Source organism: Toxotes jaculatrix, chromosome 20, assembly GCF_017976425.1.
Source record: "Toxotes jaculatrix isolate fToxJac2 chromosome 20, fToxJac2.pri, whole genome shotgun sequence".
Classification (NCBI taxonomy): domain Eukaryota; kingdom Metazoa; phylum Chordata; class Actinopteri; family Toxotidae; genus Toxotes; species Toxotes jaculatrix.
This window is the reverse complement of record NC_054413.1, coordinates 4,219,813-4,232,048: the sequence shown is the minus strand read 5'-3', so window position 1 is coordinate 4,232,048 and position 12,236 is coordinate 4,219,813. Positions and strand designations below refer to the sequence as shown.

Sequence of the window (12,236 nt, the reverse complement as noted above, 5' to 3'; positions counted from 1 at the left end):
TGAGAGAAACAAAAACAGTACGAACAAAAAAAAATAAAAAAAATACTGACAACAAAATAGTATCAAATGTCACGTTCTAATATTTCGCTGTCATCGCGAAATTACAACATACATCGACTATGAACAGTTCAGAGTAGCACTACATATCCCGGCATGCTCTAGTCTGGATCCATGTTTTTTTAATTCTTCAGTTGGAACAGTGATAGGTAGACGGGATATAAACTCGAGAGCTCTCACTTTGTCCTCATTTAGGAGTACCAGAACTCGCTGTAAGATTTGTGGAGTTGGAACTTAACGGACAACCGTTTTGACAGTCAATTGACTGTTTAAGTAAAATTTCAAGGAAAATGTGAAGTGAACATGCAGAAATTTGCAAAAAATATGTACCAGTAATTGGAACTAACTGATTGATGAATACATACACAACACACAACAGACAAACAATACTGGTGACACAGTTTTCACTTGCACACTGTGAAAAAATCAGGACTAATAAAAATGAATAGAAATAAGATGATGTAACATAGTCTGCGTGGCCACCAGATGCTGCGTCACAAATCTATTACAAAAGAAATAATGATTTTAAATTTGTAAAATAATATGACATGTTTTCGCCTTGCTTTCAGATTAAAAACTGGTCCCGCTTTTTAACCGTCGAGTGACTCCTCCTCACGATCATAGACGATCATTCGCCAATGAGAGGGCAGGCAGGAATCCCATAATAGGAGTCTTTTTTTTTTTTTTTTTTTGAGAGCAGAGCTAGGGCTGGTGGCTGTTTCAATCAAAGGGAAGGCAGAGGGAAGGGAGGCTCTGCGGAGAGATGTAAGATGGCAGAGCTACAAATGTTGTTAGAGGAAGAGATCCCAGCCGGTAAAAGAGCGCTTGTAGAGAGTTACCAAAACCTCACCAGAGTAGCAGACTACTGCGAGAACAATTATGTCCAGGTAAGTGAGTGAGCTACCGCGGTATCTTTCGGCCGCCTTTTGTCGCCAAACGCTCGGGATTGAATGGTTTGTTGGGACAGGAAATGTGGATAAAGAAACTGGAGTCGGTTATGAAATGATCCTCTCTCCGCCCAAAGCTGGGGAGCTGAAATAACAGTTTGGTGACGGGGATTTCTTCCGCTGCGGGACATTTTCGGGGGCTTGTGCATGTTCAGACCACTGATCACATTTATTCGGTTTTACGCTGAGGGTGTGTCTACTTTTGATTATTATTACTCTGGGTCGGTTCGAAACTGCTCCCACTCTCACTGCTGATAGGCCTGTGTGTTTTACAGCAGGTCTCTGAACACGTTTCAGCTGCTGGAAGTAAAAAAAAAAAAAAGAAAAACTATTTTATTTTTAAGCGACAGCAGGAAAGTTGCGTTAGTCTGCTCGTATTGATTGATTCTGACAATGTTTCACATAAACTAAATGTCACAATACCACTGTAAGTCTGTAGGACTACATTACAATAACACAGGAGTTCCATTACAGTCCATAAGGTCATTAAACTCACTATTTAATACCACAAAACAGTTTAAGTACACATTGGGATACTGCAGGGATATTACAGTGAGGTATAGTGTCTACATTATGGACTTGTAAGCACTCCGTGCAAATGCCATAATGTCAGTGCATGACTTTTATTGTTGCCGCACACTTTTTTTTTTTTTTTTTTGTAAACCATAAAACAATTTAATGCTACATTAAAATAATAATATGTGCATGGAAATCAGCAGAAGGCAGCTTGTTTTGGCCGGGTTACTGCTTAATGGAGAGACGAGCTCATTCAAGATAATTCAGTTGGGTTTGCAGGCTTGCACCTAGGCTGTGAGACAGAGGGAGGAATGTAAAGCCATTGTTAGTTGGTCAATAAAGGTTGGAGGTATTGATTTTTTTCCCCCCTGCTCACTTGTTCATGGGAGCAAAGCTTGCTTTAATCTCTGCTGGTGTGTATGAGGCTGCACATCTGTCTTCCACTTCAGTCCTCTTCTTCTCGATGAAGCAGCTAATTTAGTGTAAATTGATGTGGTGAAGTCTCTGTGTTTGCAGCACATTTTAAACTTCATTTCAGTGTAAATGTTGCTCATAAAGAAGTGAATGTCACTGTGGAACTTCACCGCAGAGCCAGACGACCACAGACAGCTTTGTCTTTTCAATTTTTTGGTACTATAACATCCGTGGTAACCCACACCTAAAAAAAAAAAAAAGAAAAGAAAAAAAACTGTCTGTGTAGAGAACAAATTAAGTGACAGACAAACAGAGGTTGAGAGAAAACATTTTTTTCAGCAGGAAGTCAACCCACCGTATCAGCTACAGAGGGTGTGTCCATTCCAGCTGGTCTCCCAAAGGACTCCCTGTAATTTTGTTTTCTTCCTTGTCCTCGGATGATTCGGCATTGTGAGGCACGGCTCTGAAGCTCTGTGCCAGTTATAGCCCACGCAGATACACTATAGGACAGGAGTTTTACCACCTCTGTCTCATTTAAGCCCAAAGGGAAGTGGGTGAAGCTTTTTTTCCCCTTCCCCTCTTTTTAAAATCATGATAGTTCAGTTAGTCTGATTTGAAATACTGAATGTGGGGATTCCCTTGTTTTGGAGTTTGTTTGTCACAGCCAGCTGTAACATGAGTTAGAGAAAGCAGAAGCGATATACATTAACTTTTATGAGAAGGAACACTGTTTACTTGTGAGTTCATTTTTTAGCAGCATGGCAGTATTTTGGATCAAGTTTTGAAGGCCAGCACTAATGTCTTTTAGTCCAGCTCAGGAGCTGCCAAAAAGCCTGTACTTTTTGCTGACTCTTGGCTTCTTTATACTTGACCACTTTCATACCAAAATGAATAGAAGTTTCTAATTTATAAGGCTTTCTATCAAGCATAAATATAAATTAAAATGTAATATAAATGGATTTTTTTTGCGTTGAAATTAATATGACATATTCATTTGGAGGATTATGTTGCCCAAAGTACAAAAAGTGCATTCACACTTAAAGGGACAACAGCTGCACAGATGTAAGCAAAAACTGGAAGTTTAAACGTATGTTCAGAGTGCTGGAGAATCTTTTTCCAAAACTTTTTTCTAAAGAAATGAGATGCAAGTAGCGGTGGGTATGGGTGTCAAGCTGTAGCCTGAAAAGGTAAATCTTTAAATCTGATTATCATGGTGCCAAAATGACAAGAATTTACCGTGTTTTGTCCCAGAATTTTGCTCTTGTAAACAGGAGACGCTTCAGAAACTGTTATAATCTCCACTGAGACCTCGGAGTAATGAGGTGGAAAATGCACAGAAAATACTTTGCTGTCACAACATGTCGTTTTCACATAGCTGGGTACAGTAGAGATGGATGATGTTGACAAGCCAATGAGAATTTAAAGTAATTTTTTTCCCCCCTAACTTTAACTAAACCCCACGATAAGTTCTGTTTCATGTGTCTCACGGATTTGTGACTGTCCTTGTATTTTATCAGAGCACCTTGTTTAAAGTGCTGACGTAAAAAAGCAGGATTTTAAGCTTTCCAGCACACGTCGTGAGCTCTGTGTGAAGCGAGTGTCAGACTAACAGTGCACTTTTCATAAGCCCTCTCTGTCTGCTGTAGATACTGTGTGTGTGTGTGTGTGTGTGCCTCTGATAGAAACACACACACACGTACACACACAAAAGTGTGCGCACATATCAACATGCCTCAGCTCGAATCAGCCCGTCCTTTCTGCGCTCCTCCTTCACATTTCCATCCCTTCTTCTCCCTCTGTTCTTGTCACGGAGGCTTTGGTGTTGTGAGTGTTGAGTGTGGACCGTAGTGCAGCTCGGGAGGCTGAGGCAGACGGTGAAAGCTCGGTCCAGCCACTTTCTCAACTTGATAGTGACTTTTGTTTGTCTAAGTGAGTGTTTTGAACTTTGTGCGTGGTGAATGTGTGTGTGTGTGTGTGTGTGTGTGTGTGTGTGTGTGTGTGTGGGAGGGGGTTTATGACACACAGACTGGTCAGAGTTATGTTTCCTGTTTGCTGTGCTGACTCTGAAGATTTGCTACCTGGAAATGCCTCCTCTCTGTGTGGCAGGAAGTGGCTTAATAATAGAGCCAAAAACAAACACACTTCAACATTAAGACACTTGCACAGAGATCACTCTAATTAACCTGGGTTGTTTTATTTTAATATTTTCTCGTCCAGCTATTTAAGGTGGTTACTGACTGACTGCTCTTGCTCAGCGTCTCCTTTGCCCTTGAAATGTATTTTGCTCACATTCATTTTATTTTTTTTTTTCATTGATGCAACTCAGCAGCCTGTTTGTTTAACCTGTGTGACAAGGACACATACTGTATGCAAAGTGGGCCACCTGGCCATGTTGGCAGGACTCACGGATGTAGGCTCTAGAAAGGGCTATTCATTGCTTGGCTAAATGATTCGTAAATTCAGGTGTTAGTAGTTATTTGTAGAGCTGAAACAAACAGTCGGTCAACTAAGGAAAAAAAAAATCTGTCATTTTTCAAAATGCTAAAATGCTGTGTCCTCGTTCCACGCTCTCAAATGTATTTGCTGTGTTTCTTTGTCATAAATGGTATTTAAAGGCAAACTCAGACATTTGTACTCATCCGAGTCTGTTTCCGGGTCTGGAGGAACACTGCTGCGTATCTGTCGGTGTGGAGTCAAACAGAGTTACATTAAATAAGTGGAATTTTAATTGAATAATTAATTGAATTGAATTGAATTTAATGAATGTTGGGTTTTGGGCTGATAGTTGGACACACGTCAAGTAATTTGGAGATTTTACCCCAAGGCTCTAAGAATTTCAACATTTGGGCATTTTTTAATTTAAAAGAAAAAATGAATAGATTTTTAAATAACTGACAGATCTAGATATTTATTCTACATGTGACACTGAAAAGCCCAATATCTTATTTAAAAACCCACGAACCCCAATGATTTCTGGGTTTTGTGCCTGGATCAATAATTATCAGCAGCCTACCTTTAGCCTTGTTTAAATATTTATTCTGGGCAGCAGTTATTCTAATGATTGTTATCAACTGATCTGGTACTAACATCATAACAAAAAACTCCCACTGCGAATTCTCAGAGCCCGGGGTGGAGGCTTGTTCAGCCGAAACTTGTTGTTTCTGCAGAGATATATTAGAATTTCTAATGAAATCCCTGCTGCGATGTGGCATCTCTGCTTTACAGACAGTGTGCGGTAACAAAGAACAGGGAAATGGAAGTGAGATGTGGCGAAGCAGGAGGTCATAAGCCAGATCAGACCCAGTGTTGCAAGCTCAGGACATGTGACTTGTGCTTGCTGAGCCAGCACGATGCCCACTTGTACTTCTTTGACTTTTAAGTAGAAAAGTCCAGACTGCTCTCAAATTAGCAGTTTCGAAATGTCGTCCATGCAGGTAGTGTCCCGTCTGAGACGAGAGTCCCTGCAGTTTGACACAAAGGGGAAGGGAGATGTTCTCTTCAAAGTCCTGGTCATGTAACATATAACCTTGCTGTTCCTGCCCTGGGGTATTTTCCCAGGAGAATCCGTGTGAGTTTTTGCCCTGGAAGAGAGCCAGGCCTACCTGAAGGTGATAAATGTTGTTTTTTTGTTTTTTTTTTTTAAACCACAGCTCTGTCTCGCTGGGTTACTCAGAGTCCTCATTTCCTGTCCTTCTTTCTCCAACTCTTCCTCTCTCTCTGCGGAGTGGCCTGGTTTTTCTCGCAGCATGGAGAGGCCTAGCGGCTCTCAGCTTAACAGCCAGGCCCATTCATCCTTTTGACCACCTGTCACTCCTCCCCCTCAGCTGACTGAAGTTGGTTTGGTCCAGACTGTTGGACTGATCTGTTGCAAGCTGGTTAGAACGTGGGAGTTTGGACTCGTTCACGCTGTTCCTTTTATATAGAAAAGTGTGAATAATCCATCCGAACACTTCCTGTGTCACAACCCACCAAGCAGAAAAAAGAGCTCCCCTGACATTCAGATCCTCCGAAAAATAGATTTTTTTTTTTTTGTTTTTGTTTGTTTATCAGTTGAGAACACAGCGTCTGCCACAGAACAGTGACTTTCTACCTGGATGAACCAATTACCGAGTCACTCAAGGAAGGTTAATGACTTTCCTCCGTGTGCAAACTTCCCCTTCGTGTCTCTTCCTGACACACTGAAGGAATTTTTAATTGCACGATGGCAGTTCTTCAAGGTCAGGTAGACCTTATGGCCTTTCAGTCAGCCTCCATCTGCCCCTGCTGAAGGACACGTATTTATGAATTCATAGATTGTACTGCAGAGTTTTTTTTGGTTTTTTTTTTAAGAGCCAGCTCGAGGAAGGACCGGAGTTGTTTCAGCCTGCAGGTTTTCTTTATTCCGCCCATGTTCCTGTGTCACTGTCTCCACCTTGTCCGTCTCCTCAGGCGGCTTGTGTCGGTGTTGAGCCTCTCACAGTTTTGTAATTTTAAGCAGTGGATGTTTTGTCCTCGATTTAGGATTAATAGGTTGAGGATGAGCTCTCTGTCATTGTTTTAAGGTCAGAATGAACAGCAGACAATTTTCCTCCTAATTCACCTTTAGCTCCATTTCTGTGTCCAGATTGCAGAGTTTAACGAGAAGGAGGCTGGTCAATAAGTAAATTATAAATTATAAATTAATTACACCACTTACCTCTAAGAATTTTGTTTAAAACAAAATGTACAAATGCTGTACATTTAAAACAAAATGTACAGCATCTTGAAAGTTGTAGGGAGGTTCTGGTATTTGTCAATCTGGGTGTTACTGCAGGATTTTTTTTTTGTTATGATTTATATTTAGAGCCCAACCAGTACTCCCTCAAATCACTACAGGGTTTTACCTTCCATTAGGTTTGTAATTTATCTCTGTGCGCCATGGCAGAAGGAGCTAAATGATCAGGAAATAGCTTGGGTAACGCTCGGTCAGTTCCTACACGCATCTTTCTTGTAATCTCATATTCGTTGCCTCTGCCTCACGTCCAATCAGCTGCTGGATGTGAGACAGCCACATCGATACAACAACCCACAAGGTGCTAGCTCTCCGCTGGCTCCTGTCTCGCTTACTTACCTCACCCACACCCTCACTTATCTCACCCTGTCCAGTCAGCGGTCGATACATCACACGGAGCAAAGTGCCATGTGAGCTCTACGACCTTCCAGTTGGATTTACAGTACATTCATCCTGCTTTAGACTGTGCTGCTGAGGCTGGGAGTGTGTGAACTTGTCCAGTTTACATAGTAGAAAAATAAACCCGTGGCAGTTCCTATGCAGTGTTTGTTTTTTGTTTTGTTTTTTTGGTTCGTCTGAGCTCATCCCTGACACTTGTGGTCCGTGGCAGAGCTCTTCAACAACACTTGAAAGTTTAAAGACATATGACATGTTGCAGAATTCCAAACATTCCAACGTCTTTTTTTTTTTCTTTTTTGTTCTGCGCGCATTTCCCCTCTGGACATGTGGGAGCACATAAACTCAAATGTGCTTGTCAGCTGTACAAATCCGGGGGCAGATCGTACTCTACAAACACTGAACTCTGTTGTTTTATTGTCAGACTCTTTTACTTGAAGCCTTGTAAGGAATTTTTGTCGTGTTCCAAACTCAGATTGGACACCTCAGTGAAACCCTCATGAGTTTTTAGATATTTTATCTCAGTTCCGTACATCTTCTGTTAGTCATGTCACAGTCAGGATGAATACTCATTTTGTCCATTTCCTTCTTCTGCTCAGGCTTCTGGGCGGAGGGGTAAGTCCGCCTCCTCTGACCCCTGAACAGTTTCTGTCCTCAGGGAGGAAGTCTGGACTTTTCCTTCCTACACTGTCTCAACGAAAACCAGCGGTGCCTGACGGTGAAGCAGTGCACCACCTTGTTTGAAAAAGCACGACTGCACTTCAGTGGCAGTTGTTGGCCGTTATCTTGCCAGACTGGATGGGTGACGTAGCGGGATGGAAGTATTTATCCAGTTCATTGCCAAAACTTCTCAAGAAACAAATTCATTCTTGTGACTGCCACTCCCTCATTGCTCCCAAATGTATTACCCTGCTGCTTACACACAGCATTTGTAGTCATTTAAAAAGATGAGAATTTTTGACTTTCTCTCTCAAACATTGCTAAACTGGCACTATTTTTTTTTTACCATATTCAAGTATTTGTTTGATTATCTAGCTTGCCTCAGCTCCCAGCTACAAGTTTATCGTGAGTACACCCACCGTGCATTCCTCTGTACTCCTTTTCTAAACCCAGCTGAGTTGCTGACAGCCCGTCTGCTACTGCCTGGATATTCTGTAGTCTCTTTCACTCAGTCATTACTCAGCTCAGAAATATGAGATAAAATGCCCCAGGAGCACTAAAGGGAGCTCACCTCATTCTCTGCATCTCCTGCTGCGGTGAAGTACACTCAGCTCTCCGCTGCTGTTATTTACTTTTTTTTGTGTGTGTTCTGAGTGAGCACAAGCTTTGTTTCTTTCCTGGCAAATGTCTCAAGCATTGTTTGCTCTCATTTTTCCGGATATCCACTGTGCTCCTCGCGTCTTCTCGCTGAAGACGGATGGATCATGTCGAGTGCTGATTCTTGTAACTGTACAACAAATCTGGTTAATTTGCGGACGGCCGACCTCTGACGCGTGAACAAGCAAAAGGACGAGGGGGGCCTTTCAGCTACAGCGGGAGGCTCTAAGATGCCGCAGTGGCAATGCAATCAAGTGTCACATCTATCCTTCCTGTGCCCGTCACTGACCTCACATCACAGCTCTGGCAGCTAATGCACTTTGAATCAGTTTATCCAGAAATACAAACAAGAAAACAAGAAAAAATCAACCCTCTTTTAAGAAAATAAAACAAAATGCTTCAAGCAACTGATCTTTGCAGACATGAGCTCTGGATTTGAAGGAGAATTACAGTGGTGTGATTAACAGGAGGCTAAAGATTTAACCTTATGTAAACCAGGGAGAGGAAGGAATAGCCTGTATGAGCCTCAGCCCTTTCCATTCTGTATATCAGTTGAAAAATGAATCTGTCTTTGTTGTAGCTGAAGCCACTGTTTCACTGAGAAAGGAAAATAAACCAAGAAACTGTGGCAAAGGGTTCGACTGTTAACAGCCTGGTGTGCTAATTTTAAGGGCTGGTTTTCTAGCTTTAAATTTGTAAATGATGCACATGGGTCATCTTGTTCTGCAGCATCTTGAAGTTGGTGTGAGACTAAATGTTTGTCCTTTGTGGTCTTGCTACTGCATTTTATATTGTGTAAAACTGTCTGAAAGTTCACCTCGTACATGAGGGAAAAAAACAAGCATTCATGCAGAAAGCCTGATAAACTCAGTATGGACGTGGCCTGGACATATTTTATAAACCTACCAATTGCAGCCATTGAAGAACATGGACTAAACAACATCACATGTGCTTTGGCTGCATGCATGGAGTACCCTGAATGAATATGTTTCTAAGACATGCAGGACGTACATTTTTATGTCTTTACACAGCACAGTTCAGCGTTTGAGCGCTGACGCATCAAAGGTGCTGTTTGTCTATGGACTGTACAGCTGCAAGACTTTGTCAAAAACAAGTTAATGGTGCAGTTTCTTAATATTGCAGTTGGAATTTGCATTGAACGTCACAGAGAACAGCAGCATATTCATGTTCCATAAAATGATTTAACGCAGGTTGTAAATCTGGTTTTCTTTATATGGTTGTTAGGTGGCTACAGCATCATATTGACAAAACGCAGTTAAAACACTACTGTAGCAATCAAATTTGCAAATTGGGGAACTGGAGGGCTTCTAAAAAAATCAAAATTGAAGCAGCAGAGGCAGAGACATCCAGACTTTTAGCATCTACTATGAGCCCAACATAGAATTCAGCCATAGAAATGCTGTAAAATCCTTGTACCTTGAGTAAAATCAACATTGTCTCTGACTTGCAGCTTGATACTGTATGTAGGCCAGCAGTTCTGCACAGGCAAGCATATGTTGCTTGGTAATCTGTTTGAAGTCTCACGTCCCTGTACAGCAAAAACTGCATCCTCTTGCAGTTTAGGAATTGCCATCATGAATATAAGGCTTCTTTTGCTTGTTTGTTGTTTCGTATATTTTCTCGCAGCTCCCACGTTCATATCGCCGTGTCATAGTAGGTGTCTGCGTGTGCGCATGAATGACTGTGTGCTTTCAACAGATGGCCTTTTGCTCCGAGCCCTCTGGAGGAATCTCTCCTCCTTCCCGAGGCTGTTATCGCACAACACATCTGCTGCTCTGATTCTTGCAAAAAGAAACATCGCTAACGCTGTCACCTCCTCACCCGGCCGAGGCTGACCAGCACGGCAGCTCTCCAGGTCAGGAGCTTTTAGCTGTACAGATTGCTCCTGGATTAGTTACGCATAGCCATGGGGAATCAGTAATGAGACGTGGTCGTTTTCATTTTGTTGGTCCATTCTTCACGTCTCCGTGTGACCAAATGTTCTGTTTTTTTTAAATATATTTTCCCCTCTTACCACCACCACCACAGCCAGTAATCATCTCCTCCACCACTGCTCCCACCACCTACCCCCCCTGCCACGGCAGCCTGTTATCAAACCGCAGTGTTGCCCCTTCAGGCAGTGCTCTTTGGACTCAGCTTTATGAGTGAGCAGCATCGGGAATACAGCACAGGCTTTTGGTTGAGTTTTAGACTGTAACATTGAGTGAAAGCTGTCTAAAAAAAAACATTATATTTCTAGATAACAGTATAAAATTTTCACTAGAAAAATTATATTTCTGATAAAAGAAAATAATTTAAGCAACTTATATATGAATATGTCAAGTATGTTAGATTCTGTTGATCTTTCCAAGTCTTTGAGTTCATAAATGTAGTCAGCTGATCACACTCTTTTGTCAGAGTGTCCACAGAGAGCATGGTATCAGGGGAACGAGAGGTTGGCGGGGGTGGGGGTGGTTGGGTGGGCGAATGTCTTGGCCGCTCCATTGGCCCGATTCCACCACAAACCTGACCTGGATACGCAGCTTGAAGATGGATGTGAATGTTATACGATATTAGCAGGAACTGGGTTCCTCTTCCATCGTTTTACTCATTTGTTTTTTCTTTTTTTTGTCGTCCTCTCTCTAATCCCTTTTCATGCACAGGCCCAGGACAAGAGGAAAGCTCTGGAGGAGACCAAAGCCTATACCACCCAGTCCCTGGCCAGCGTAGCCTACCAGATCAATGCCTTAGCCAACAATGTACTGCAGCTGCTGGACATCCAGGCTTCGCAGCTGCGGCGCATGGAGTCCTCCATCAACCACATCTCCCAGGTCAGAAATACACACACCACAGACCGTACAGCTGTGAAGAATGGTGCTCCACATTTCCCACTTCTCTTCTCACTTTCACACTGACTTGGTTATTTTCAAACACAGTACGAGGCCTTCTCTAGTATCCATGGTTCCTTTTATTGGTTTATCAGTCTTCTCCAAGTGTCTGACTGGCTGTGTGTTTGGCTGCATGAGTGGTGTTCAGTGAAAGAGTTCTGAGAAAGGATTTTGTCCATTTTGCTCATATCAGGTCTTTCCTATACTTACAGAATAAATCAGACTTTTTCCTTTCCTGACCCTTGCCTCTCTTTAGCATGAGGCTTCTGCCATGTGCAGGTAAATCCAGCCGCTCATCCAATGAAGGCATTAAGAGCTCAGACAAATCAAACAAAGAGCTCCAGCCATGTGGCATCTCGTAGATTAGAACTGGGAGGCATTCACCAAACCTGGATCACATATAAGACATGAATCTAAATATGGAAGATAATTGTTAAAAATGAGAATTTGGTTATTTCTTGTTCATAAATGGGCTTTATGGTAATATGGTGGTATTGGGTGTGGAACGGAAGGAGTACTTTTCTTTTGGTTTTGTGTTTCCCATATCCGCTATCTGTGTTATTCCTCTGACAGCTCTTTGCTTAGAGTTCCAGAAATTCTTTCAGGATACACCGAAGGTCAGATTTTCTGCCTAATGGAGGGAAACAGGACTTGTGAGACTTGAGAGCTTGAGAGTGAAAGAGACAGAGAGAGAGAAAGAGAGAGATCTGGCAAATCAGAGAGAGGGAAGGCAGAAGGAAATGGAAGATGGATCGTGACAAGCAGAAAAAGGAAAGAAAGAAAGAAAGAGAGAGAGAGACAAAAAAAAGGCATATTTACTCTCCTTCAGGTTTTGAGTCAATATCCTGTCAAATAACATTCAGGTGATACCAAGGTCACCATGATGCCACTGCCTGCCTCGGTCACCATGGAAACCCCCTGGTCTACATTGGAAAAGCACATGAAAGACAG

The 12,236-nt window shown here is 42.2% G+C and overlaps 1 protein-coding gene across 6 annotated transcripts in view; it reads left to right on the top strand.

The window, feature by feature from the left end:
- The first annotated feature begins 763 nt into the window (after positions 1 to 763).
- The window catches only part of abi1a (abl-interactor 1a), a 41,314-nt gene continuing 29,841 nt past the window's right edge, over positions 764 to 12,236 (top strand). For all 6 annotated transcript variants that reach the window (XM_041066334.1, XM_041066335.1, XM_041066332.1 and 3 more), the window contains exons 1-2: positions 764 to 944; positions 11,061 to 11,228. In XM_041066334.1, coding sequence (XP_040922268.1) covers positions 828 to 944; positions 11,061 to 11,228 — 285 coding nt within the window. In that variant the 5' untranslated portion in view covers positions 764 to 827. The remainder of the gene's footprint in view (positions 945 to 11,060; positions 11,229 to 12,236) is intronic.